The sequence below is a fragment of the Aspergillus puulaauensis genome, chromosome 3 (genome assembly GCF_016861865.1).
Source record: "Aspergillus puulaauensis MK2 DNA, chromosome 3, nearly complete sequence".
NCBI classification, from domain to species: Eukaryota; Fungi; Ascomycota; class Eurotiomycetes; order Eurotiales; family Aspergillaceae; genus Aspergillus; species Aspergillus puulaauensis.
Window position 1 is genome coordinate 317,396 of NC_054859.1, and position 26,754 is coordinate 344,149.

At 52.7% G+C, this 26,754-nt stretch overlaps 13 protein-coding genes across 13 annotated transcripts; 4 read left to right on the forward strand and 9 right to left on the reverse strand.

The window, feature by feature from the left end:
• Nucleotides 1-122: 122 nt before the first annotated feature.
• On the reverse strand, nucleotides 123-1,985 carry APUU_30131A (sugar porter family MFS transporter; the record flags this gene model as incomplete). Its single annotated transcript, XM_041701190.1, has 7 exons — nucleotides 123-316; nucleotides 401-849; nucleotides 902-973; nucleotides 1,024-1,344; nucleotides 1,404-1,454; nucleotides 1,507-1,735; nucleotides 1,808-1,985. The coding sequence occupies 7 exons, from the start codon at nucleotides 1,983-1,985 to the stop codon at nucleotides 123-125; spliced, it is 1,494 nt and encodes a 497-aa protein (XP_041554100.1).
• A 612-nt stretch (nucleotides 1,986-2,597) lies between these two features.
• Nucleotides 2,598-4,168, reverse strand: APUU_30132A (MFS transporter; the record flags this gene model as incomplete). The annotated part of the gene is made up of 3 exons (XM_041701191.1): nucleotides 2,598-3,584; nucleotides 3,639-4,073; nucleotides 4,124-4,168. 3 exons carry the CDS (start codon nucleotides 4,166-4,168, stop codon nucleotides 2,598-2,600), a joined length of 1,467 nt encoding a protein of 488 aa, XP_041554101.1.
• Nucleotides 4,169-4,606: 438 nt separating this feature from the next.
• APUU_30133A (uncharacterized protein) lies at nucleotides 4,607-5,963 on the reverse strand (the record flags this gene model as incomplete). Its single annotated transcript, XM_041701192.1, has 2 exons — nucleotides 4,607-5,237; nucleotides 5,296-5,963. 2 exons carry the CDS (start codon nucleotides 5,961-5,963, stop codon nucleotides 4,607-4,609), a joined length of 1,299 nt encoding a protein of 432 aa, XP_041554102.1.
• Nucleotides 5,964-6,262: 299 nt separating this feature from the next.
• Nucleotides 6,263-7,276, reverse strand: APUU_30134A (uncharacterized protein; the record flags this gene model as incomplete). The annotated part of the gene is made up of 2 exons (XM_041701193.1): nucleotides 6,263-7,153; nucleotides 7,205-7,276. The coding sequence occupies 2 exons, from the start codon at nucleotides 7,274-7,276 to the stop codon at nucleotides 6,263-6,265; spliced, it is 963 nt and encodes a 320-aa protein (XP_041554103.1).
• Nucleotides 7,277-7,661: 385 nt separating this feature from the next.
• Nucleotides 7,662-8,971, reverse strand: APUU_30135A (Hsp70 family protein; the record flags this gene model as incomplete). Its single annotated transcript, XM_041701194.1, has 2 exons — nucleotides 7,662-7,814; nucleotides 7,862-8,971. The coding sequence occupies 2 exons, from the start codon at nucleotides 8,969-8,971 to the stop codon at nucleotides 7,662-7,664; spliced, it is 1,263 nt and encodes a 420-aa protein (XP_041554104.1).
• Nucleotides 8,972-9,250: 279 nt separating this feature from the next.
• APUU_30136S (uncharacterized protein) lies at nucleotides 9,251-10,723 on the forward strand (the record flags this gene model as incomplete). The annotated part of the gene is made up of 2 exons (XM_041701195.1): nucleotides 9,251-9,372; nucleotides 9,427-10,723. The coding sequence occupies 2 exons, from the start codon at nucleotides 9,251-9,253 to the stop codon at nucleotides 10,721-10,723; spliced, it is 1,419 nt and encodes a 472-aa protein (XP_041554105.1).
• Nucleotides 10,724-11,659: 936 nt separating this feature from the next.
• On the forward strand, nucleotides 11,660-13,419 carry APUU_30137S (MDR family MFS transporter; the record flags this gene model as incomplete). The annotated part of the gene is made up of 3 exons (XM_041701197.1): nucleotides 11,660-11,851; nucleotides 11,914-12,720; nucleotides 12,772-13,419. The coding sequence occupies 3 exons, from the start codon at nucleotides 11,660-11,662 to the stop codon at nucleotides 13,417-13,419; spliced, it is 1,647 nt and encodes a 548-aa protein (XP_041554106.1).
• Nucleotides 13,420-13,511: 92 nt separating this feature from the next.
• Nucleotides 13,512-14,918, reverse strand: APUU_30138A (uncharacterized protein; the record flags this gene model as incomplete). Its single annotated transcript, XM_041701198.1, has 1 exon — nucleotides 13,512-14,918. The coding sequence occupies one exon, from the start codon at nucleotides 14,916-14,918 to the stop codon at nucleotides 13,512-13,514; it is 1,407 nt and encodes a 468-aa protein (XP_041554107.1).
• A 2,078-nt stretch (nucleotides 14,919-16,996) lies between these two features.
• On the forward strand, nucleotides 16,997-17,488 carry APUU_30139S (uncharacterized protein; the record flags this gene model as incomplete). Its single annotated transcript, XM_041701199.1, has 1 exon — nucleotides 16,997-17,488. The coding sequence occupies one exon, from the start codon at nucleotides 16,997-16,999 to the stop codon at nucleotides 17,486-17,488; it is 492 nt and encodes a 163-aa protein (XP_041554108.1).
• A 1,941-nt stretch (nucleotides 17,489-19,429) lies between these two features.
• APUU_30140A (DUF895 domain membrane protein) lies at nucleotides 19,430-20,943 on the reverse strand (the record flags this gene model as incomplete). Its single annotated transcript, XM_041701200.1, has 4 exons — nucleotides 19,430-19,600; nucleotides 19,645-19,741; nucleotides 19,787-20,825; nucleotides 20,871-20,943. 4 exons carry the CDS (start codon nucleotides 20,941-20,943, stop codon nucleotides 19,430-19,432), a joined length of 1,380 nt encoding a protein of 459 aa, XP_041554109.1.
• A 510-nt stretch (nucleotides 20,944-21,453) lies between these two features.
• APUU_30141A (uncharacterized protein) lies at nucleotides 21,454-22,429 on the reverse strand (the record flags this gene model as incomplete). The annotated part of the gene is made up of 2 exons (XM_041701201.1): nucleotides 21,454-21,997; nucleotides 22,068-22,429. 2 exons carry the CDS (start codon nucleotides 22,427-22,429, stop codon nucleotides 21,454-21,456), a joined length of 906 nt encoding a protein of 301 aa, XP_041554110.1.
• A 405-nt stretch (nucleotides 22,430-22,834) lies between these two features.
• APUU_30142A (putative methionine permease) lies at nucleotides 22,835-24,483 on the reverse strand (the record flags this gene model as incomplete). The annotated part of the gene is made up of 3 exons (XM_041701202.1): nucleotides 22,835-22,964; nucleotides 23,008-23,408; nucleotides 23,452-24,483. 3 exons carry the CDS (start codon nucleotides 24,481-24,483, stop codon nucleotides 22,835-22,837), a joined length of 1,563 nt encoding a protein of 520 aa, XP_041554111.1.
• Nucleotides 24,484-25,270: 787 nt separating this feature from the next.
• Nucleotides 25,271-26,734, forward strand: APUU_30143S (zinc-binding alcohol dehydrogenase family protein; the record flags this gene model as incomplete). The annotated part of the gene is made up of 4 exons (XM_041701203.1): nucleotides 25,271-25,528; nucleotides 25,574-25,614; nucleotides 25,671-26,134; nucleotides 26,199-26,734. The coding sequence occupies 4 exons, from the start codon at nucleotides 25,271-25,273 to the stop codon at nucleotides 26,732-26,734; spliced, it is 1,299 nt and encodes a 432-aa protein (XP_041554112.1).
• Between the last annotated feature and the right edge of the window lie 20 nt (nucleotides 26,735-26,754).

The window sequence follows — 26,754 nt, forward strand, 5'->3', positions numbered from 1 at the left end:
CCAGGGTGCTGGTATACAAGCAGTATAAAAATGCTGGCATACGGGATCTGGTTGTCGCAGAGTGAAAATATGCATTATATTAGGAAGCTAATTTGATGCACTCTCTACCTGACGAGCTTCTGCTATACATTTGGTGCCTTCTCGACCTTTTCGACCTGCTCTGCTTCTCCCTGCGCCGGTTCCAAGCCCTTCCCACTGAGATCGTTGCTCAGCGTCCCAAGAGCTCTACCACCAAATAGCAAATCAATCTCCTCCAGCGTCTTCTGCTTGGTCTCCATAAACAAGAGATAAATCGTCGGGATCGTCACAACAAGATCTACAACCGTTAGCCACCAAAGTACAACAAGCCAAGATACAAGAGTAAATCAGGTAAGAAAGGCAAGTAAGGAAGAGGACTCACTCCACCCGGCAAACAAAAAATAAAACTTCCAACCAATCTTGCCCAAAGCAATCGGCGAAACCTGACTCCAGAGCGTACTAACGGCCCAATTGCCAATGCCCGTCGCAAAGGCATTCCCCTTGCCGCGGATCTGCATCGGCATGATCTCAGACATGTACACCCAGCTGACCGGCCCAAACGAGAAAGAGAAGATGACGGTCACGCAGAAGAACAGGAACACGCCGCCAACGCTGTATCCGTGGCGGGTGCCATCTTCGTTTTGCGAGTTTATGGCCGCTTCGCAGACGAGGGCTAGCGTTATCCCTGCAGCGCCGAAGATAAGGGGGCGGCGGCGGCCGACGCGGTCGAGGAGGAAGACGATGAAGACCAGGTTCGCGAGGGGGCCGACGACGTTGTAGATTCCTGTCACGAGGGTGGCGCGGTTACCGGTTATACCCAGGGCCTCGTACCTGTTCAAGTTAGGGATGTTGTATCAGTATCATGGGTAGAGGGAAGGTTTACATGATGTTCTGGTAGTAATTTATCACGTTGATACCGGTCATCTGGGTGAACACCTGCACCAGGGTTCCAAGCCTATCAAATCAGCCTCCGCCATCAATTTCAAGAAGAGGGACAGAACATACAATAACCTCTTCCGCCACTGCGGCACCCGAAACATAACCAACCACCCCGGCGCCGTAATCTCCTTCTCAGCCTCAATAGTCGTCTTGATCTCGACAAACTCGCCCTGGATCCAGTCCTCGTTCGTGCCGTCATAGTGCAGCCGCCTCATGATCTTCATTGCCTCTTCGTCCTTGTTCTTCTCGATCAAATGGCGGGGCGACTCGGGGAGGAAGAACATGCCGATGGCGAGCATTATGGCTGGGAGGGCCTGGAAGGCGAGTGGGAACCGCCATTGCACGGAGTTTGTGTCGGGGGCGTGTAGAGAGCCGTAACCAATCCATCTATAGAAATCAATCAATCACCACCTCACGCTGATTCAGTCTGGGGGCCATAGTCATACGTGCTGACGATAAATCCAACACCGATCATCTGCTGCGCCAGGCCAACAATCCTGAAACCATCAGAGCTAACTCATTATACATTTGGAATATGGAAGAACATACAACCCACGACTCCGCGGATGCGCACACTCAGCCTGATAAACCGGCACCGACATACTAAGAATCCCAACGGCCCAGCCAGCGATAATCCGCCCGACGAGAATCATGGCCAGGTTCTTCGCAGCGCACTGCAGAATCGCACCGATCATGGCAATGAACCCGCCTATTTGGATTGTGCCTCGTCGACCGAGACGGTCGATTGTCAGGCCGGCTGTGAGGGCTCCAACGCATGCTAAACAACGTGTTATTAGAGCCGTTATCAAGAGTGAGAGGGGAAAGACAGGAGAGTGAGGGATGTCCGCACCGCCACCAGAAAAAGTACTATTAATAGCACCGATAATGGAGGACGTCTTGGTCGTGTTGAAGAAATTCAGGAAATGCGGCGACGCAATCACATCGGTCATAACGCCCGAGTCATAACCAAACAGAAAACTCCCTGTCGCTGCAAAGGCAGCGAGGCCGATGGTGTAGCCCTTCCCCATGGTCAGTCTGCAGTCAGTCAGCTCAGTGCGGAGAAGAAACTGGAGAAGATCAGAGACAGCGCAGATCAGAGTCGATGGTGGGACCGATCCCCATATATTCTACGCAGCGTTCTGCCACAAAGGTAGCTGACACTGACAGGCGGAAAAACTAGCTAATAATCTGGCTAAATTGGCTAACAAAGAAGCTTCCACCTGTTAGATCAGAAATCACTGGCTTAATCACACCTATAGGCAGCGACTCCGAGATGGCGCACTGGCATTTCCACCGGGCTTTGGCCTCTTTGGGTGCGGAGTCTGCCCCGAGCTGGCTAGCATAAAAGCCTTTGCATCGAACAGGCCATTCTGTTGTTCTAGCCGACGGCGGCTCTGAGACAATCTTGTAGAAGCCAGTAATTGGTCGTTATGGGCCGAGAGCCGAACGAGCCGAACGGTTTGCTGGTCTCGCTTACCGACATATCCTGGCTAATTGGATGTAACCATTCTAGATGGCTCAATTTAAACGGGTGTCCAGATTGAAGACCGGCCCGGGAATACTGCCTACGGTTCCAACACTACGGTCAGGCCAGGGATGTTGAAACATGTCATCTATATTTTATAACCAACATGGCCAACTCAAACTGCCTCTCCCTTTCTATCACCAGCACCACCACTCCCATTCCCAGTACCAGCGGTATCAGAATCAGCAGCAGCAGCAGGAGCGGCAACAGCAACAGGATCATCAACAACCCTCCTCAAAGGCCAACCCCCCGTCCAGCCAATCCACCCCTGTTCCCTCGGCCCCCTAACCAACCCAACCCCCAACGCCACAACCGAAAACACCAAACTCACCGTCCCAGAAACCACCCACCCCCTCGCCGCATAAACCCGATTCCCCACCGCCGTGCCCATAAGCTGCCCGACAAACGCTCCAACCATATACCCCGTATTCACGCGATTGCGCGCCTTCGGTGCAACAGTATAGATAGCCGCACGGTTCGCGATCATCGTCGCCTGGTTTCCGAAGTCGAGTAAGGCGGCGTGCAGGACTGGGCCGGCGACTGTGAATGTGCCTGTGTATGCGCCGATTGCGATGCCGGTTATGGCGATGAGGAGGGAGATTGTGGTGGAGAGCTGGGTGGTGTATTTGTCGATGACGAGGCGGGAGAAGATGGGGTTGAAGAACATGGGTGTGAGGCCGGCGATGGAGAAGAGGCCGATTGTGAGGGTGTTGTAGTTGTATGGAGAGCCGGAGAGGAGGAAGGTGAGGGTTGTCCAGAAGGAGGTGAAGGTTGCGGAGGTGAGCAGACCCATTAGGGTTGCTTGTACGAGGATGGGGTGTTTGGTGAAGAGGACGGCAATGGAGGAGAGAATGCGCGGGTAGGAGATGTTGGTGTTTGTGGAGGGGTAGTCAGGCATGAAGAGGTAGAGGAGGATGAAGATGAGGTACTGTAGAGCTAGGGAGAGCCAGTAGACGTTGCGCCAGTGGGAGGCGTTGGCGATGATGCCGGAGAGCAGGCGGGCGAAGAGCAGCCCTAGGACGAGGCCGGAGGAGACGATCGAGATGGCGGTTGCGCGCCGGGCTGGGGGGGCCAGGTCGCCGACCAGGGGGAGCATGATTTGCTATGAATATCAGTACGCCAGTTTAATATGTAAATATGGGTAAGGGATGGATACTGGAGTGACTGTGGTGACTGAGGTGAGGAAGCTAAACGCCAGGAAGACGCTGTAGGAATTCGTAAAGCAGAGAGCCAGCCACATCGTCGCAGTGATGAACGTCAATAAAAGGACAAACGGCCGTCGTCTGACCATGTCGCCCAACGGACAGATGAGTATCAGACCGGCGGCATACCCAGCCTGGCAGCAGGTCGGGATCAGCGAGGCACGCTCCTGCGAGACACCAAAGAAGTCCGCCAGGAGATCGAGCAGCGGCTGGGCATAGTACAGATTGGCAACGGTGAAGGTGCCGGCAAAGGCGAATAACGCGTTCAGCAGGATGTTGAATTTGGGCGGGTTGTCAGGGTTCCAGCGGCATTGCGGCGGCGCCCATAGCAGAGCGTTGACCAGCTGGTTCTCTGACACCTTTTCCTCCACATTATGTGACATTGCGACCTGGTCATGTCAGAATAATCAAGTTAACCCAAGTAATAGATTGATCGCACCTGTCTCGACGCATTGTCGTCCTCGGCTTTTTCTTGCGCTGCCATGTGTCGATAGAATACACCGCAGTGACGAGCCTGACGGGCTGAACGAGGGATCCTAGCTATTCAAGATCCCAGCTATTCAAGAGAACAGACAACACAGGAAGGTCGAAATGAAATGAAATAAATGGCGGTTGACAACCCCACTCGCAGTCTCCAACAGCCCAACAGTCCGATAGCCGGGAGCATTCCGCGATCTGCACGATTAACCGAGCATTTGTCAGGCTATACTGAATGAGCTAGTTAGTTATCCATATCATGTTTGATCCTGCGTGTATTATCTGCTATCAGTATCATGTTTGAGTCTCGATTACATCACTAGTCGGTGTCATAGCGCAGCTATCCGGCCATCCGAACAATGGCTTTGTATCAATAAATATAAACATTCAACCAGTTGCGCTGGTCTGAAATAATGTACCATCACGACAGGAAGGTATACAGAGATCAACCCATCCGAATGCTAAACCGCGAACTGCGGGCACTGGAACTATCCCCTCCCCACCCCCCAGACACGTTCACCCCCCCGATATTCCTGATCCCCATTGCCCCCAGCACCGACTGCCCCCGATGTAGCAAATCCTGCGCCTGTCCTGGAACAGCCTCTCTGCGCTGCGTCCCCTGCCTCCTCAACTCCAGCACCTCTGCCTCTCCCAGAATCTCCCCATGGCATCTCCCCTGCCACGCAGCCTCCCTAACAACAGGTGCCCACAGCTCCGCGGCAGCCTCCTCACTATGCCCCCCGGCATAAATCTTCGCAGAACCACCAGGGAGCGACGCGTCCGCAATAGTCTGCGACGAGAACCACTCGGACCGGACAACCTCGTACCGCCGCTCCATGACCCAGATGACCGGCCAGGTGATCAGCCACAGCTGCAGGATAATGCATGCCCAGTACACGAACGCGTTGTTCCGGAGGGTATTGATCCAATGCGGCGAGTAGATCGTCACGAAACCGTTCGCGATCGCCGGGGTTATGCTGATATGGCCCTGGTAGCCTGTCGAGCGGATATGCGATGTCAACGCCGTGCGCATAGGCGCTGCATCGAAGCCGTGTAGATTGCGGCGATACGTGAACCTATCAACCTTCATTAGCAACTGCTCAGCATCACTAGTAATAGTAAAGGTGGACGCACGATTTCACCGACGCAGAGTCCGCACAGAACCGCTCACACCAGCCCTTAATCCCAGGATAATCCTCTCCACTCTCCAGGTCCATCAGTCTCTGGCCCTCGCCGTCATCACCCTCGGGTCCCTCCAGGGCAATGCGCCCAGCCTTCTTTGCACGCGCAGGAATCCTCCCACCGCGATACGCCTTCTGTCCATCCCCATCACTAACAACAGCAGTATACGACCATCGCTGGCGCGGCCCCGACCGCTCATCGCGTCCCCACCTCAGAACGGCGCGAGTCAGATCAACCCGGAAGTCAAAGTCCGTGACGTTCTCGGTTTTAGTCTCGTTTCCGCTGCGGCGCGATTCCTTGTGGTGGCCGTGGATGACGAGGCAGGGGCGCGGGGGGAGACGGGTCTGCGCGGTGAGGAAGGCCTCAAGGATGGAGGGGGAGGTGGAGAAGGTTGGGTCGAGGGAGAGTGTGCCGGCTGCGCGGTGGGCGGCCCGGATGCTGTGCCATTTCTGCTGGCCGGGGACGGCGTAGGCGGTTGAGGTTGAGCCTGGTGAAAGCGCCTGGATGGTGTCGTCGTCGCGTTGGTGGACTGGGACTGGGACTTGGTCGATCTCGTTGTAGGCAGGCAGCTCGTCGGAGGCGGTGGCCTGGGGCGGTGACGGGGGTTGGATCTGGCCCATCTTACTGTAGGTATCTCAGATTTTCAGATTCTCAGATTCTACTTTCTACGGATATCTCTTCATTTGAGGGAGAGAGACTTTAAGTCTGGCTTCGCGCTGGGGCCTTGTGCCTGGGCCGGCCTGTCCGATTTCTCGCTTCAAACAACCAAACTTCAAATCCAACAGTTAACCCAGGCTGCCATTGGCCAGGTTTCTGTCCCTCGGCGCTAAGGGAGCGCTAAGCAGGGCCGATTCGCCGATTCAGCCTCATCTGTCGTCGGCACAGTGAACGTGCAGCTGCTCGGTTGAATAGGGGGGTATCATTCATGGTGTCTTCTATTCCAAATACCTCCAACAGACCGAATAGACCACATCGACCGTCTGTTCTGCTGCAGTCGGTGTCTGAGAACTCTCTCCTCTCTCGCTACAAACTCCCTGACAACGCCCATAACAACTCCATCCACATCAGACCGGCTCTGGCAGGAAATGTCAAAAAACCCAACCCCAAACCTCTCTGCTAATTGTCTTCCCTTCTGCATTAAATCCTCCCCGGAATCCCAAATATCCCTAGCAGACGAATCCGCAACTATGCAAATTGGCGGCAGAGGAAGAAACCTGTTCTCTGTTTTGAATATCTTCCCGCCCTCCTCGTAGCAGAACTTATTCACCAGGAGTAAATTCGTGCAAATCCCGTTTAAATGCGGTTTCCGGTCGATGATCGGTTCTGGCGACACTAGACAGGCCCGTAGAATTGCTAGTTGCAGGTCATATGGGAGGCGCGGGAATGGTTTAAACTTGCTATACCTCTTCTTCCACCGCTCTCTCCCTGATAACCCTGGAAATGAAGTTGAAGTTGAAGATGAAGATGGAGATTTTATATCCCGCTCAACCCTCCGTCGTATGGATTCCAACTCTACGAGTCTCGGCCCCCAAGACGCAGCCACAACAGCCGATAAAAGTCCCTCAGCCTCGTCCAGCGAGAACGGCCAGGACGGATCATAAACGACGATAAACCCATCAGGCGGCTCCGTGCCGGTACCAAAACAGTGCAGGAGGTACGGGTTCTTCAGACGCTCGGAGTCGAATTCCCTCGTTACCACCATTACTTCCGAGTCGGAGTCGGCGCCCAGAGTGCTTGCTCTGAGGTGGTAGCTTTGCGTAGAGGGGGTTACTGTGTTATCGGCGAGCCGGGACATTCTCTCGTGGTTAAACTTGGACTGTTAGTTGCTTACTTAGTTTTTACTTGGTGAGGGATGGTGTACTGTGTGGAGGAAGTTGGTTGTGCTGGGGCAGCCGCCCAGGATTGCTATGTTGACTGCGTTTGGGATGTCCATTGTGCAGGTGATTATGGTACCGTATGATGTGAAAGTGAGACCAGGACTTGACTGCATTGAAATGGAGGTCTAGCCGCATCAGGCTTAGTACGTTCAGGTCAACTAACTGATAAAATAGGAGTGCCATCGCGAAATCAGATCCCGGTTCACCCACTTACTGACCCGGAATGTACTAGTCCACTTGTTTTCATAGGAACTGCATCTGCCTTGCCACGACAGATCATGATATCTGGAATAGTGCGCTCCTCGCTTGGACTGGTGCTTCAATTCAGGCGTCAAATGCCTATCTTCTAATATCCAACGACCTGTAAACAGTACAAGGAGGAAACATCATCCAGGCTGCGTGAAGGTGCCACAATTGCTAGGATAGATAATAGCTAATGAACTAGGGCATGAAGCCAGCTAAAACAGCCCCCTTTGCGAAAGGGACAGTCTTGTTGTTCACTTCAATGGTTGTAACTCCGTACTCCCATATACCGGACTTCACTTTGCGGTTGTAGTAATGGCATCTGTTGAACCCACCAACAAGCAGGCAGCTCTGCTGCTGTTAGCATATGTATAGGTAACCAATACTTTGGTTCTCACCTGTATTTGCACGTTCTGTTCTTGCATGGCCTGGACCTGCTCCCGTACGAGGCCCAGTGTCCTCTCCACAACTGCATCGAAACAAGAATAAACCTCATCCTCAGAAAACACCATATATCCCTCTACAAGATCCGCCTCTGGACAGTCCATTTCGACACCCAAGTCCGCCACCCAAAATCCATCTGACATCTCTGGAGGGAGTTCAAACTTGAAACCCGGCCTTCCCAGCGTGTCCCCAAACACCAACTCCTTCTCAAACGCCCTTTTGGCCCGCAGGCGCATTCGAGGCTTTGTACGCCCGTGAGCCGGGAATCTGGCTTTATCTATTTTGCTTCCTGCGATGGCCGTGAACTGTCGAGTTACTTCGGCAGAGCCACATGATGCCACGGAGACAGAGGTTCGGCGGTCAATCCTGAGAGGAGACGTCGATTTAACATGGTAGGTAGACCCTTCAACAAGATGCCCGCCGCAGTCAAGAACAAGGATATTATCACCTTGATTGAAACAAGAAGGCCGTGTAAAGTGCGCGTTGAACAAGGCCGCCTCGAGGCTAGATACCAACTCCAACTTCTCACCAGCCTGGTCAAAACCTGCCATCTTGGCTATTTCACGGAATTCTCCCCTAGTCTCATCACTCCAGAACGCTGGAACAGTCATAACGAACTGGAAACTCCCCCTGCTGTCCCGCCATGCGAGCTCCGGCTGCTCCAGGACACTTCTCCGAAAATGAGACAGAAAGTCCACCGTGACATCCTCAACCGTCTTCCCGGGTGGAAGCAGCCCATTCCGAAACTCATCCGTTGGTGGAAACAATTGCGCTTTGAAACTCGGTGTCGCCTGTATACCAGGCTTCAAGTTCCCCTGCGCAGTGACGACCTCTTCTCGATTCCCAGACCACCCGACGACTTCGATGTAGGGGTCATAATACACGATCGACTGGATTTCAGCCCCTCGCGGAACTTGATCGAACGACCATTTTAGGGCGGAGGGCCAGTAGTGGAGTGCCTGGATTTCTTTAGTGCGGGAGTTTGGGTGGAGGAATGCTGCTGAGGAGGAGGTGCTGCCGAAGTCGATTCCTATTATTATAGAGGGATTCTCACTGTCATCCATGATTAAACACTCGATAGGTGAGGTGAGGTGTAAGTGGTGAACGGCGAGTTATATATTCTGCTTTGGAGCTGTCGCAGCCCGAGGATTGCCAGGGCTACTCCAAGCGCGGGGGTTCCCTTATGTTCGATAATTATGATTATGAGCGAATGCAGTTAAAGTGCTGGCTTCATGGCTGTGTTTTCTTGGCTGGCTGTAATTGGCCACTGCGGCCTGCCAACCCAGCAGGCCAGGGGATAAACCTTTCAGCATATGCCCTCTGCCTCGTTCAACCACAACAACATGGCGAGAAACCCCCCCGTCGAAATCCTCTTCCTACTACTAGATGAACTAGAATACACCTCAGATCAGCTGCCGCTGCTGCAAGTCTGTCGCAACTGGAACATCGCCCTATGCGCCCAGGTGTATTCGAGGATTAGATTCTAGAGTCATGATAATATACTCCCCTTGGCAGAAAGTCTGCAGAGGAATCCCCGGTTAAGGCCTCTTGTACAAGAACTCCACTGCCCATTCCTCCATAGCCGCGAGGATGACGAATCGGGTTTCTATAACCGGGCCCTTTTCCACGAGCTTCTACAATCTTTCACGGATACCGACAACGAACTAGTTGCCTGGGAAAAGAAGCTAGATGAGATGGATTGCTTTGCTTGGCTGGCAGTACTCCTGGTTTTACTACCCAATCTACGGCTTCTTGACTTGGAGTGGACCTGGTGTGGCGTGGCTACAGAGACAACTGTTTGGGCCGTCTCAAGGATAGCAAGCAAATCCCCCCAGGGCAGCTTACCATTGCAAAAGCTGCAGAAGGTCTCCACCAGAGCCAGTGACATGAACGATAGATTCTCAATTAAGCACTTTATTCCGTTTCTTACCCTGCCGTCCATGCAAGCCCTTCACCTCGATGGCTGTATCGATATCGATACACCAGACGACAGAGGTGATGTTTTTGAGATTCCCTTAGAGCTCAGGCCTGGAATATCGCCAATACGTGAGCTTTCATTGCAGGAGTCGAACTTCGACAACGGGTTGCGCGAGCTTATACCAGCTTTTGCCCAGCTCGAGCGGTTTGAGTACCAGCATACAAACATCGCTGAAGTAAACGAGAACCATAGAAACTACCGATGTCACAATTTTCGAGATGCGCTATTGTGTCAAAAGAGGAGCCTGCGCGAGCTACGGCTGAATGATGTAGGTGTCACGAAATCTATTGGTATAGAGGAGTTTTCGGATGAATATAGTGATTATATTCAGGAATCAAAAGCACAGGATTGGTTCGGCAGCTTGGTCGAGTTTATAGTTCTGAAGGAGCTGAGGATGCCGGTGTATAATCTACTAGGTTCAGTGGATGGGTCAGAGCCCAGTATATCTCTGGACAAGATTCTGCCCCCGAGCCTGGAGACTCTTGTTCTTACAAAGGTTGATTTCACGGATTACTCAATGATCGAGGGCCAGCTATGGCGCCTGCTGGCTGCCAGGCATCAGCAGTTCCCCAGCCTGCGCAAGATACTCCTACAGACCTTTCAGTTGGAGGTTGTTGATTATGACGAAACGCGTTGGGAAGAGTACGATCGGGAAGAGTATGACCTGGAGATTCCAGAGCGCGCGAGAACAGTCTTTGCTGGTGTTGCGAGCAGCTGTAAAGAGCAGGGCATTGTCTTTGACTTCTCCCGGTATGGGGACCACGAGGTTGTGGCTAATGGGGAGGTCGTGCGAGAAGTGAACGAGATTTACAGCCAGACTCGTCAGTTCCACTACTAAGGCTGTATATGACCCTGGAAATTGAACTAGTATAACCTGTCCAGTGTACGTGTTTGCATAGATTTACTAAATCTATCTGGTACCGAGGTCCGCCTTATGTTATTGTGTTGCTTCTAATGTCTGCTTGTTTACTGGTGGAACACTGCCATTCACAGGATGCATGTAGGGAGGGAATAGAGCAAGGTAATGCTGTGACCGAGTTGACTTACTTATCCCAAGTAGCACATGAATATGTCCGAGGACCGCACTCGTTGATTCAAACCTGGATCTACCAGCTGCTGAGATCTCTGTATCAATACCTGATATCACTAATAAACGTGGCTCGGCTCGGCAGTGATGAATGATATGATATTAACCTCGAAAGAAGAGCTCTCGCCGTGTAGTAGTCCATTTCTTGGTAATATCTCAGTATAATAATTTCATGGAGAGCAAGGCAGTAAGCAGCCATCAGCCATCCTCAGTCGCACCGCGACGAATCATTAACTTGAATTTTAACTTAAAGCCCGATGCACTCGACGGTGCCCCTGAACTTCATCTCAGTGCGCAGGGGCCAAGCAAGGGATGCGCAGAGGACTCTGGAGCAAGGAACTATGCGCCACGTTTGAGCAGCCGTCTGTGCACCTCGATCCCAGCCAGCGAACGACCAAGCCACAGGACTATTTTTGTTTTAAAATGAACCCATCCCTGGGTTCCAGAGATCGGGAAACCTTGGTGACGCCATTTCTCACATTTCCGCTGATGTATCATGTTTGTGGCCCCAGCCGCTCCGCAAGGGGTATGCTGGTCATCACCAGGAATCCTCGCCAGCCGCGACGTGTCAGCGGCATCTGCGAAATAGCTAAAAGAAAGCAGGACCCGCTTCCAGTCTAGACACAACTTGGGCTATTCAATTTTTTCGAAGCTCTTTACGCTGCTGTCACGCCAGAAGCATCCAATATGCGAGGCCAATCAATCCACCTTCAGCCCACGACTCACGACGACGGCTCGAAGACGGACCTGGTGCGCCATGACACGTTGAGTCTTTTCGAAACAGAAGATGGCACCAAGCATGAACAGGCTTATCCACCCCCGTGGAAAGTCGCCATGATCACGGTTGGGCTGGCCCTAGCCGTGTTTTGCCTCTCCTTAGTATGTCTCGTCAACTGCAATACTAAAAGCGCTGGAATACTAAAGCTAACTGCTTTTGTTAGGACAACACAATCCTCGCAACCGCTATCCCCAAAATCACCGCCGAATTCAACTCGCTGGAGGATGTTGGGTGGTACGCGAGCTCCTATCTCATCGCAACGTGTGGGTTGAGCGTCCTCTTCGGCAAACTATACACCTTCTACTGCATCAAATGGGTCTACCTCGCCGGCCTAGCAATCTTTGAAATCGGCTCCCTCGTCTGTGGCCTGGCAGGAAACTCTATGTCCCTGATCATCGGACGCGCAATTTCAGGCATCGGCGCTGCAGGACTGTTCTCCGGATCCCTATTGATCATCGCAGAGACCATCCCTCTGAGCAAACGCGCATTATACACAGGGCTACTAACGGCCGTTTTCGGGGTCGCCGGCGTAGCTGGCCCTTTGCTCGGAGGTGCATTCACAGACTACGTGAGCTGGAGATGGTGCTTCTATATTAACCTCCCCCTTGGCGGCGTCACAGCGGTCTTCATTTCCTTCTTCTTTGGCGCAAAGGAGCCAATTAAACAGACAAACGGGCTCGCCGACAAACTCTCGCAGCTCGACTTGATTAGTATGTCGGTCTTTTTGCCAGGGACCATCTGTCTGTTGCTTGCAATCCAATGGGGAGGATCAGAATACGAATGGAGCAGCGGCACCATCATCGGACTCTTCGTGGCCTTTGGCATACTTATAAGCGTCTTCATTGCGCTGCAGTACTGGCGACAGGAACGCGCCACCATCCCCCCACAGTTAATCAGCAACCGAAATGTCTGGGGATCCGCTGCCTTTGCATTCTGCATGACCTCGTCAATGATGGTCTTGACCTACTACGTGAGTAACCTCAACATATTAAGATTCCAGCATCACTAACAACACGAATAGCTCCCAATCTGGTTCCAAACCGTCAAAGACGCCTCAGCAACCAAATCCGGCCTCATGAACCTCCCCATGATCCTCGGCTCCGTCATCCTCGCCATAATCTCCGGCGCTATCGTCAACGTCACCGGCTACTACACGCCCTTCTTCTACATGTCGCCGGTCATCGCCGCCCTCGGCGCCGGCCTCCTCACAACCCTGAAAACAGACTCCGGCAGCGCCCAGTGGATCGGATACCAGTCTCTATACGGGATCGGGCTCGGGATGGGCATGGCGCAGCCTACAGTCGCCGTGCAGGCTGCGCTGCCTCATGAGGACGTTCCAACGGCGATCGTGCTGGTCTCGTTTATGCAGACCTTGGGCGGGGCGGTTATGGTTGCCGCGGCGCAGAATATCTTCCAAGACCATCTGGTGCGGAATCTGGTTCGGGGCGTGCCGGGTCTTGATTTTGCGAAAGTGGTGGCTGCGGGCGCGACGAAACTGCGTGATGTTGTGGAGCCGGAGATGCTGCCTGCTGTGCTGGAGGCGTATAGCTCGGCCATTACGGTTTCGTTTTATGTGGGCGTTGCGATGGCGGCGAGTATGGTTTTTGGGGCGTTGCCGATTCAGTGGATTAATGTTAAGAATAAGGCTACGGGGGGTGTGGCACACTAAATGAGATATCTATTTGTCTGCTGTATAAACGAGTATGTATTTAGGTCATGAACAACGCGAAGCTACACCGATGTATTTGATATAAGTTAGAATCATATTGACGTCTCTACATCCCATGCCAACACTCTCTCCTTCATCTCCTCCAGCTTCCGTTTAACCAGCATTTCCATGTCCTCCTTCTCTTCACTATCAAGCAGACAAAGTCTATCTCTCCACCGTTCCTCCGGCACCTCACTCGCCCCAAAGAACCGGGGCTCAATCTTCTTCCAAAAAATAGCATCAAACGCAAAGCTCTTCCTCGCCGCATACACCACCCAGAAATCCCCAGTTTCCCAGCTCCTGACCATGGCCCCAGACAGCCGTTGATCCTCGCGAAGCCTTCCACGACGAATGGCACCGTTCTCACGCGCTACAAGCACATTGATGAACGTTTTCAGACGCATATCGAATACACCTTCCCAAGCATCCAGTCCCTCGGGCCAGTACTCCGGTTGCTCAAGGAGAAGCCACCAAGGAGGTGCATGTGAGAACTCAACAGGGGCAGCATAGGAGAATTCCCAGTCCACGACGGCCACTGCCTCCATGTCTTCATTAACAAGAACATTCGCAGGCCGAAAATCGTCACACCATATAGGAAAGGGGCCATTATCCATGGTAGATGAAGCCAGCCGGCCTTCTTTGGCAAGTTTCCGGAAGAGTGTCCGCGCGACGAATTTCCTGCGACAGTCGTCTGCTGAATCAACTGCGTCGTTGCGCTGATGGATTAGATGGTCCATGTGCAGGTCTGCTAGGGACGAGAAATAGGAGGATGCGGAGTCGAAGGAGGTAGATGGGAGGTTCGCTCGCGGTAGGGTTCCCAGTGCGACGAGCTGGTTCATTACGATTGTTAGAGGTCTGGATGTTGCTTCCCATGTGAAGTCGTCGACTTGAGTGATGCTTCCGATGCGAGGGAGTCTCACTGTGGATAGCTGCAGTAGAATATCGGCCATTTGTCCGTACAGCATGTCCAGCTTTGCAGTGTCGATATCCGGATCGAGAATTGGCCGGTCTTCTCTCTTGAAAGATGGTCTGTTGAGTAGGGCATCCATGGTCCCACTATTCTCAATATAGTCCATTATCATAAACGCGCTGTCACCAAGGGGACTTTCCTTCTTGGTGCCCCAGTGCAGGACGAATGGCAGAGGAATCGACGTCCGATCCCGGAGCAAGGCAATGACAGCAACCTCATACCGAGACTTCTCATCAGGAAACATCGTCGTGCCAGGCTTCGTCAGACGAATCAAGGCGGGATTTCCGACCTGGAAGTTCATGCGAAAGGACACGTTGAATGCACCTCCCCGCGGATCGCACAGTTCGATGGCATTTCCTGCGCGGTGTTTGACAATACAGTTTCCAAGTACCCGCAGATTGTCTGGCTTGAATATGTCTTTGACCCAGGTGTCTGAGATCAGTTCGCTCTGTTCCCAGGCCACATCGTCGAAGGGCATCCGGGTCCGCATCGTCAGCGTCACAGGGTGTGGATCGTGATTAGTCGGACTGAAACAACACGAAATATGTCTGCACAGGTAATACAGATGTAAGAGTTGCCTACTGCGTGGGCAAGAACTTGTGGTTAACGACATCGCCGAACGGTCACCGCAACATGAGGTTCACGGCGCTTAAACCGCCAATCAAATCGGACCGACTGGGATGCCTGTGAAACCATTGCCGGCTGGTCCCTATACAAATATGAAAAGGGGTGTATAGAGGCCTCGGAATGGAAAAGCCCAGTAGAGAGCAAGAGGTGAGCATAGATCCAGTCGGACATCCGACTACCGTATTGGTTTAACGGCTATATCCACGGGGTCAGCACTACGTGCGTGCTCATTTGCGTTGCATGAATAATAAAGGTACGCCTGTTACTGTCCTGAATGTTGTATGCAAGGACAGAAGTCAGACGACGCAAGGGCAGTTCCCTCGACCCCGGGTGCGTCTGATGCCAGGCCTTGAAGTGTTGGGCGATTCAACAAATACCTCAATCATCGCCCGGACAGCCGCATCAAATGGCTTACGGTGCATTGACCAATAATCATACGTCCCTTCTCTTTGATAAATGCATGTCTGCAGCTTCCGGCCCTAAGATGTCGGGTCGGAGCGCCATGTGACGATTCACCAATGCCTCGATCTTCCATGGCAGACAGAACCCCAGATGGCTTATGGGGTATAAACCAATAACGACACGTTTTAAAGCGGGCACTTGCAACTGCCAAATCCTAGACGAATTATACGAGCTCCAGCGTCCCGGTTAGGGAAGTTTCACGGCCGGTTAGCGGATCGGGAACAAGTTCCAGGACCCTAGTGCAGGGTTCTAGGTATAGAAGACCTGGGGCGAAGCAAAGCACGGGCCCAGTGTGGGGACGGGGCAATGCAGCTGGAAACCTGCAGGGTTGCTTGACTTTCTTCAATTCAATTCAAGACACTCCACATTCATATCGACCATCGGCCGTCAGAGTCCGGACCCCAAAGTGATCGGCCTCGGTGGTCATCGTTTCTGCATTGAGCTTGATAGACGAGCGGAACATCCAATCCCCGGGTTCGGTTACACGATTTGAAGAGTACGTAGATCGTGGAGGAAGTGAAGAAGTTGGCTGTGTTCTTGATAGCAATCCTGACACGCCCCCCTTCAAGGTTACCATATACTGTGTTCTCCTCAATGCTCTCACCCTGGGTGTTTGTTTCTGCCGGCTTGACATTGATAACAATATCAAGAATGAATCCTACATGCACATTCACGATTGTTGACTCTCCTTCAAGGGGTGGGTCTGTTTTGGCCCCTACTCTGTAGCGCCGGGTCGCTGATCCACCTTGCACCACACATCGCTAGCATGGACAGCATCTGATACTACAGAATGACAGGGGCTGGGGCAGTGAAGTCTGGTGAGGCATATTACTCGCCTTACATCACTGCTAGAGTGCTTATTTTGAGCCAGATGCATCCTCACAGTCGCCCATAGCTGATCGGTGCTTGCTTCGATGTACAAGGATATATGCCTAGAGATTGTCAAATAGTAGTATAACAATACATAGCTAGCGTTCCAAGTCGGGTCGTAAACTCATCGCCCTCGGCTCGAGCATGTAGTATGGGTTGTCAATTGTCTCTGTACCTCTCTAGATTCGTAGTGAGACATGAGATATGGACGAGAACCCTGACCATGCCAGAGATGAGTGGGGGCTGTCCAGTTTCTGGCCCCAATACTTTCATCACCAGACGACGAGTTGGGGCCAGCAGAACTGTGGATTGGCAGACTGGAACCAGGAGATATGATCGTCAAGGCAGCACTACGCGACGTTCTGCACTGCCGCTGTCTGGAGTCAATGTCACTCGTATATTCAGATGCCGTGGCCCCCGTTTAGTGCACTGTCGAGGTCGGTATATGTAGAATCTTCAGGTATATAAACCCCCTCGAAGCCTGTTCAATTCAGTCTTCCATTCACATTCAAACTCTCATCAATCTCAACAACCACCAAACAACGCAACCGTGAGCAGCTCTCAGTACCAAAGTCAAATTCATTGCACGACTAACATCAACATCAGAAAATGAAGCTCTCTACAACCATCCTCTCCGCGGTCCTCGCAGCCAGCTCTGCATCCGCCCTAACCCACAACCCGTGGTTAAACTGCGTCCACCCCCAAGAAGTCGAATGCGGCATCACCGACAACCAACCCTCCTGGGAAGACGCCACCGCCATGCGCGAATACTGGGCCGGGGTAGCCGTGAACGAAGTCGACAACGAAGGCGCCGACCCCGAGGAAGATGACCCCGCGAAATGGGGCGGCGCAAACATGCAGGGCACCGCTGATGCTTACGGCGATGCATGCAGCGACTGGACTGATGGTGGCGCTAATGGTGCGCTTGTCAAGGTTTGCCAGAAGCATGCGGATGGCAACTTTAGCAATGTCAAGTCCATCCCTTATGTTTGCTTCTCGCTGTATATGGATGTTATCATGGATGAGTGCCGGGATGGCGACTCGGTTAGTGGGAAGCTCTGGGCTGATCGGTATGGCGCTGGTCTGCAGATTACTACCTAAGGTATTTCCAGAGTTTATACTGGTCCCTGAGGGAAGTGGTGCTGCTTGGACTATTCGGAGCAGTCTACTATCTGGCTATCTGCTAGGTACTCTTGGTATATTACGAAATTACTGCCTATTTTGCAGTAAGATGGATTGAGCTAGTCGGTATCGTCATAAAAATTAACAAATACTTTTACTCAATGTGCAGGGTGTTTTCGATCCAGTTTATCATGCTAGTAACAGGCAGCAGCTCTGATATAACCTTGAAGAATTGTAGATACCGACACCTACCGTCATGGCTCCAGTGCCGCAATCCGGTCAAAGTAGACTAAATCCTGTAATATTGGAGAGATAACTTGTCCAGCACCCGCCGGTTAAAGTCCGGGTCATCCAAGGTGACAGGACCGGGCCCAGGCCAAAACAGGCACTTATGAACCGCATCACCATAAGTGACACCACTTTCACAACAGAACTTGTTCAACAGGCCCGACGCAGTATTCAGTCGGACAGCACACAGGATCCGCTTTGCTGTCTATAGTCCCCGAGCGATAGTCCAGTCACGTCAGCACCTAGGTGGAAAAGGACCGGGTTTCAAATTGCTTATACATCCAACTTGTCCCACAGAAGCCAAGCCCGTATATCTATTTCGCGCATCCTATACACTGCGAAATCATTGCTAACCCCTAGCTTTTTTAATGTCCTCACAGTAGACAAAATCTTCAAGAAGCGGGCGAACGACAGTATCCAAAAGCCGCTTTACGAAGGCAGAATCATCAAAGTCAACCGGGTCATTTTAAGGCCAAAACAGACATTGATATATAGCGTCGCCGTAGTTTGTGCCACTCTCATGAATAATCTTGTTTAGGAGCTTTGAAGCAGTGTTGGACTTTGTTGTGGATTCATCCTCCCTAATATCAATATCGATCTGCAGACTGTCCATCGACTGACCCAGGGAAAGATGAATTAATGCCACCACTAAAGAAAATAGAATCCGATTGCCGTCTTGAGGGCCAGATTCACTGCCATCGGAATTCTGACCCGGAGCACATGCGGTGACAGGCGCTGCGAAATATAACAACCCTTCTATACCTGGCCCCTGTTCTCTATCTGGCGTGGGGTTCGAGGAGAGCTTTACATCTGACAACCTCCAAACCGGCTTGAGCCAAGTGCCATGGTATACCACCACCGCAGATGCTAGCATGGCAGCGATACGAATCCTATCTCGGCGAGTTATGCGACCAACAATGTCCAGCAACGAGATGCTGGCGAGCTCCCCACAGCCCTAATACCGGCCTTAACTTGGAAGTGGGTCTAGTATGAAGTCCGTCTAAATAGCCCGCGAGTGTCCCTACATGAAATTGACACTTTTGAAGCCAATCCATCATCCTTGTACCGTCGCTGGTGGGCCACCCTGTGTCCACACAGGTTGGTTAGAATGTTTGACAAGGGTCTTGAGAACGTCGTTGCCGCGCCAAAGTAGTTAAGAAGAGTATACCGTGGTACAGATGGTATTGTTATACATGAGGGCCATTGTAACAAAGTAGAGTATAACAGATATCAGACAGGGTGTTGTTTCCAGAAAGAACAGTCACACTGACTGTTCTTCACACAGACTGGATCGTCAAAAGCAAGGGTATTAAAAATGCCAGCCGAAGCAAGAAGAATCGAAGTGGAAAGGGGAAATGGGCATCTGGTTGAAGCGTTGACCCTCATCGTCAGGCTCTTCAAGTTACACTAGTGTCACCTTGTCCTCCCGATACAGGAATCCGTAGATAAAGAGGAGATGACAGAAAAAATGATAAGGGGCCGGAGCATTGAATATTGTTCCGTCGCCCATGATTAATATTCAATCTTCCCCACCCGTGCTGAAACTGAGAGTAAAGAGCTCAGCACCTTTGGTTGTGGGCAATTCATTCAAACACACTTCATTATTAACTACAGCTATCTCGTACCGCAGGGTCAATTCGCTTCCCGCGCAGTCTGTGCCTCTCTCTCTACCTTCTTGTCGCCGAGCGACACTCCGATCTCCTTGATCACCAACCAGGCTGGGTACAGGGCAATCGCCCAGAGGCCAAAGTTCAAATATATACTCCCAACGGACGCCATAATAGAGACACTGCTCAAGCCATACTGCATCCATTAGCCCGGCACACTTTACAGGATGAAGAACTCACCGAAACAGCCTGCGAGGCAGACTCCATCCCTCTCAACAACCCTGCAATGCGCACAACCTCCTCCTCGTTCGTTGCCAGATTCCCAACAACAAAGTACCTATCCTGTCAGCCACTCTTCTTGCCTGGCAGGTAAGTCACTTACAAAAACATATAATTCAACTGAAACCCAACAACCCAAAACAAATACAGAGGAAACCCCCTCCCAAAGCCCGGATCAGCCCAGTCAAACGTCGGCTGTTTCTTGTTGAAGTCCGTCACAACAATAGTCCCCCACATCCACCACGCACCCTGCAGCCCCAGAACAACAGCAAATCCCGCCCGACTGCGCATCTTAAGCGAGACTTTACTATCCAGAAACGCCCCGAGCAAATTCCCCGAGATAATCGCCATAATCCCCGAAACGAACGAGCCCAGCGCGCGCGCCCGGACCGAGAACCACAGCGAGTTATACGTGAACATCACGGCCTCACTGAACGTCGCCTGCCAGATAAGCGGGGTAATCAGGAGGAAGTTCTTGCTAACCAGGAGCTTGGCCATGGCCTTAATCTCGACCCAGACGTCGTTGGCAATATGCAATTTCACGGGGACGCCGTCGGTGCGTTGCACCTTTGCCGGGCTTGTCAAGAGCAGTCCGCAGAATGCACCGAGGGCTTGGAGGGTGATGAAGATGTAGTAGACCACGTAAGAGACGCTGCCCGCGGTGGACCGGTCGATGTTCACGCCGATATTAATTGCGCCGCCGATGATCTGGCCGAGGACGCGGAAACTCAGCCAGAACCCTAGGAATTTACCCTGGTTGTGTGGCTCGGGGTATGCAAGCGCAATTGCCGACTCGGCCATCCAGAATACACCGGCTGAGAGACCGCATAGCGCGGCTCCAAAGAGGGTCAGCCAGTCGCTGTCGTACCGCACCTGGGTGTAGATTCCGGCTGCGTACGGCGCGTAGCCCATGGTGCCGACGATGAGGGTCCATTTAATCCCGATGAACTTGACAAGGACGCTACCGAAGAAGCAGGACAGCACCATTAGGCAGAACGTGAGTGCGTTGGCGGTGTTGACGAGATAGGGCTTTGATGCGCCGCCGCCGCCGAGAGAGTTCATCGCGCCCCAGATGCCGGGGGCGAGGAAGTTGCACATTCCCAGGATCAGGGCATTGTAGAAGGTCGAGCGATACCATTTTACTACTTTGTTAGTTTATCCAAGTAGTTGAGTGGTGGTGTGCCTACCTGGGTACTTGGTGGTAGTGACAGAGTCATTGGGGACTTCTTCGTCGGTGCTGATATCCTTTTCTCCTGCCATCGCTAAATACCAAGCTCACGATAGTTAATGGATCATGTGTGGTGAATGGAATAAGCTTGCAGCTTCCCTAGCTCACCCCGGGCGATAGCTGCTGATATAGTTCTAGAAACAACGAAAGAAACGCGCCAGCCCCGTCAAATGCACTTATCATGGCAGTTCCTGATCCCTGACACTTCCAGCCGCGTGAAATCAACGGTCGAACCTTGAATCTCTTTATCCACTTGCCGGCCATGTTTCGCTTTCTGCTGGTTGGTGATGTTGTAGTTCCGGCTCAGAATTACGTGCTCGCACGGCATTTACCCTTCCAAATTACAGAGAACCAATATTAATAGTATTATTGAAACTGAAAAATACGTTTCTTATCAGTTGCCGAGGTACTCCAGAGCAGTCTTAGAAGAATAATCATCATTAAATCATATCAGTCTCATAGAAAGCATAACAATATAGCCAAAGTCACAATAACGCAGAACACTCCCCATTCAAACCCCAATTAACCCCGGTTCAATCCATCTATTCCGCAGTATCATCCTCATGGAACACCAGCGTCCTAACCTCAATACTCTCCCTGGGCTGCTCATTCTCCGCCCCCTCCAACGCAAACGCACTATGCGGCACGCGTCTCGCCCGCCCATCAAGCTTCGAATCAAAGCACTTAATCAACGTAACCAGCCCCGGCCCCTGCCCGTATCGATAATACCACTTCGTCTGCGGGTTCGCCCGCACACCCAGCGTCTCGCCCTCGCGGTCGGGGTAGATAAGCTTAATGGGCACGAGATCCGACTCCGCGACGGTATGCGCGTCTGCAACGGCGAGCGGGTCCTTCAGGATGGGCTTAATGGGCCGCCACACGTTGATGATCTGGTACCGGCCTTTGAGCAGCTTCTCGGCTTCTTGCGGGAGATGGTGCGTGACGCGGTTCTTGGAGGCTGGGTAGGATTGGTCGATGTGCACGCGTTGAACGGGGCCGCGCAGTTGGGGTGTTCCCGGGTCGCGCGCGTCGAGGGGGGCGCGCCGGATTGTGTGGTCGAAGATGAAGACTTTGCTTGCACCGGTTCTATAGGATTGTGTTAGTAGAGTTGGGCTGGGGTGGGGGGTTAAGGTAAGGTGGTGGTGAGGGTACGTACGCATCTTTCAGCAACTGATCTACCTCGGGGTAGTAGACACGCTTGATCTGCTCGTCGTCGAGAAAGTCCTTCTCGGCGCTGGTGTGGTAGTAGTACTGGAAACCGTTGGCGTCGAGGGTGTAGTCGAGCTCATGGCCGGAGACGTCGTGGATGGTTGCCGGGGCTGTCTCGATGGGTTGCAGACGGTAGGCTGTGGGATCGCCGACATAGTTTGGGGTTGGGGGAGAGCCGTCGGCGTGGTCTTTGAAGTAGTTCAGGGTTGTCTGGACGTGGCGAGGCTTGTCCTGGGGTGTTTGAACGGGCTGGGTGGTGAGGAGGGTGGGTTTGTCGGCTGTTGGGAGCTGGACTGTTGCTGAAGCCATGCTGAATAGTATGCAAGTATGCAAGTATACAAGTGGGACTGATATTATAGTATGGTTGCTGTGGAGGAGCTGGGGATCGGTGATCCGGGTAGGGATATATGTACTTTGTATAAGGAGGGGTTGCCAATTTGTCAGACCAGCACGCAATCACGAATGTGACGCCTTGCGTTGCATGCTGATAAATCTAAAAACTGGCTATTGGATATTGGATTTCGAATTATAATCTTATGATTGAAATCAAGATGTTGACCCCGAGGTGATGGATTTGTAATCATAATATGCTTGATAATACTCGTACATGGGAATAGCATCATCTACCGGTCATACAGAGTTGGAGACAGTTACACGAGACGTACTTTCAACTTCCAAAAATATAATGTAGATGTCTTCATTGCCTAAATACTATCAAGTCCGTACCAATCTCAACACTGTAGTCCCATCATCCAAGACCTTCTCTTCCTCCTCAAGCCTATACCGACCCCATTTCGGAAGCAGCACCGTCCAGATATACCAATACAGAATCCCAAAGACGATCCTACTCGGGTCAGTTAAATCTTAAAACTAGAATGGGCACTTACACTCCCGTCCCTACAATAGCATACGTAGCATAGAAGAACTCCACATCCCCCTGATAGTTCGGAGGCGGAATAAACGGAGCGACCAGGAGCGCGACGCAGATGACAATCCGCAGCCAAACAGCTGGTAGCCAGGCCTTGAATGGACGGGGGAGGTAGGGCTCCCGATACCGCAGGAGCAGTAACCCGATGGTCACAGCAAGACCGAAGATAGTTCCGGGGTAGCCTTCCACGTCAAGGATGAAGTTGTACACGTCTCCCTGTGGGGGAAGAGTGATAACCAGTAGGGACGGCACGTAGTGCACGATGAGACCCCAGAGAGGTGTGCCGAAGGGCCGCGACGAGGAGAGAATGTCGCCCCAGGGGAGGAAGCCTTGCCGGGCGATCTCCTGGTTTACTCGGGCCTATTTCATTAGGTCTGAGCATTTCATTAAAAGGAGGACATACCAGAGCGAAGGTGACGACCATGACATTTCCGGCTGCAGATATGGCAATGGCAAGAGGGAACAGGGTCCCGCCAACACGCGGACCAAAGAGTCGATCGAATAACAGCGCTGCGACGAGTTCTCCGCTCTGCTTGATCTCATCCAGCGGGACGACAAGAAAGTATGAAGCATTGGCGAGCAGGTACAGAACCCCCGATGTTATCAAAGCAGCCGGACAGACGGACTTGACTGTCTGGATCGGATCGCGCACTTCGCTGAGGACATTGTTGACATTACTCAGTCCCGCATAGGAATAAAGCACCTTGAACAGCGACGTCGAGACCAGATTCCAGCTCCAGTTCGATCCCTCCCAGAGAGTATCCCACGCCATCACCTGCTTTGCCTGTTGAGCACCGCTCTCAAGCCCCGACGGACGAAGCAAAATCACCCATATCCCGGTTAGCGAAATCGACCCGATGAGGAATATCTTCAGCCAGCCGAGCACATTCTGGATCCAGATCCCCGTTTGTCGAAAGCAGCCGTGGACTATGGTGATTAGGGTCAGTAGGCCAGCCGCGAGCAGCTTGTGCTGCAGCTCGGTCGGCTCGCTGCCAAACGCGAAGAACGAGTACTTTGCGAAGATGATACAGTTGCTGGCTGTGAAGCCCAGCAATACCGCTTGCACGGCGACCAACGTTGATGCGAGGAAGCGCGGTCGGGGGTATGTGTATTCGAGGTACACCTTGTCGCCGCCAGAGCGCGGCAGCATACAGCCGTATTCCATCGACACGACCATCCCACACGCTGCGAGGATCGTGCCAGCGATCCATAATAACAGCGACAGGCCGATGCTGCCGGACGATTTCACGATCGATCCAGGCGTTGCGAATATTCCGCTGCCGATGACTCGCGAGACGACAAGAATGTACGCGGTCGTCCAGCTGAGATACTTGCCAGGGGCTGCCCTTGGGAGCTCATCGCGACGAGCCAAATCCTCACCATAGCTATTACACTCGTACGGCGCTGCCAGTAACGGCTGTGTTTCTGCCTCCATGGTGAAGGTGATGGAGTTGGGAAGAAGCTGCTGAGCAGCATCCTCGATGTTTACATGGTGCACGACCAGCAAGGGGGATGAGCAATGCTGGCCTCATCAGCAGCCAGTTGTTGATGGTATCCGGCACGTCATTTCAGTCACACTTGCAATCAGATTGATCAGACGTCGGGTCGCAGGCAGCAGGCAAGTCCTCGGTACCACAGGTGTCAGATTGGGTGAGACGGGGGAATGTCTGATATGTCGCCGAGCCCCTATCCAGCGGCACAACAGTACAACGGCCACCTGCAATCTACCAGTAAACATTTAACTATTAGCAGCCCTGGCTCCTGAGATTGAAAAATGCCTGCAAATGGTCCACCGTTCATTCACAAGCCAGCAGCCCATACCCGGCCCATACCCAGCCCAGCTGCAAATTGCCACGATCTGCCTCCATCACGCAATCCAACCCCGCGATTTGCAATGCTTCATTCGTGATAGCACACCACAATGACGTCCCCAGGTCCAATCCCTGCCCGTCTCGAATTGCAAATTACACATCCGTTTGCCCACTTTTCCCTTCAGGACCAATTTGCCTTACGCTCTCGTGCGAGAGGTATCGCCGATTCGCGCGACTCGCCTGGCCAGCGGCCCTGCCTGCGCTTGCGTTTGCGACACAGGTTCACGTAACGACGTTTTTCTGGATCCTCCCTGCTCAGGATTCCTGGCTGTCGCTTTCTGACTCGTGTAGTTGTGTAAATACTTCCGCCCTCCATAATCTACATCCATATCCTACATACACACATACACCATGACGACTATAACGACAATGACAGCGACGCTGGACGCCAAACACCCAGCCGTCTACGAACAGGTCTTTATCGAGCAGCGAGAAAATGTATCAGGCCGCATAACGCATCAGACGCAGACGCAGACACATCCACAAGCCATACAGACGCCGAGTTCGAGGCAGCGTGCCTTGCTCGTCCATGCGGCCCAGCAGCCCTACGCCGTTGTCAACGACCATGCCATCCCGTCTATTCTGCACAAGGATGAGATTTTGATCAAGGTACCACCTACCCTAGATGTATATAAACATTAGCTAACCCCGCAGGTCATTGCCATCGGCCTCAACCCAGTAGACTGGAAGGGCCCGTACGTCTCCCACCATACTCAGTCATGAAAAGGCACAACACTAACAACCAAACCAGAGCCTACAACTTCGGCCTCCCCAGTCTCCCCTGGGTAAACGGGCGCGATCTCGCCGGGATAGTGGTACAAACGCCCCCAACACTCTCCGAATCCGGTACACCGTCTCGGCTCCAAAAAGGCGACCTCGTTCTCGTCCCCTCAACAGACTACCGCGACATCCGCAAGGCCGCGTTCCAGGAGTACGCTGTGACGACGCATTTCAACGCAGCACGCATCCCGGGCAGTCACGGTGCGCATGCGGCGGCTTCGGTGGGCGTTGCCTTTGTGGCGTCTGTGCTTGCGCTGGGCGTGAGTCTGGGGGTGGATTTTCGACGGATACAGGAGTGTCCCGGGCCGAGTTTACCGGAGGTTCTGAAAGGTGTGAATAAGGAGTTGATACCCGCTGATGTGCGCGATGAGTGTTTTGCGAGTCGAGACGAGGTTGAACGGCCTAAGAAGGGTGATTGGATTGCTATTTGGGGTGGTATGTCCAACACCCAACACTATAACTATAAAAAATACATGAAGAGTAAACTAACAGACTATAGCATCGACAACAACTGGCCTGATAACAATCCAACTAGCGCGCCTCGCCGGACTAAAAACAATCTGCGTCGCTGATATCGCACGGCACGGATCCAAACTCCACGCCGCGGGCGCAGACATCCTCATCGACCGCCACGACACAGCGCGCGCAGTGGAAATCATCCGCGGCGTAACGGGCGGGAAGCTTCGCTACGCCATTGACATTGTCGGCGCAGAGACAGCAACACTCCTCCAAGCGACGCTCGATCCCAGTATCGGGGTTGACGGCTCGCACGCACACCTCCTTGGCTTGACGGGCCTACCCAAAGAACGGGACGAGCGGATAGCATACCACACGGTCCCGATCAAGCTGTTCCATTCGAGTCCCGAGGTTGGAGAGGCGATGGTGACGTGGCTGGAGGATTTGATTGAGAGCGGGACGTTGGAGTTGCCGGAGGTGATTAGGGCTGAGGGGGGACTGGAGGGGGTCAATGCCGCGTTGGAGATGTTGAGACGGGGGGATGCCAGTGGGAAGAGGATTGTTGTTTCGTTGGATTAATTCGTTGGATTAATTACATT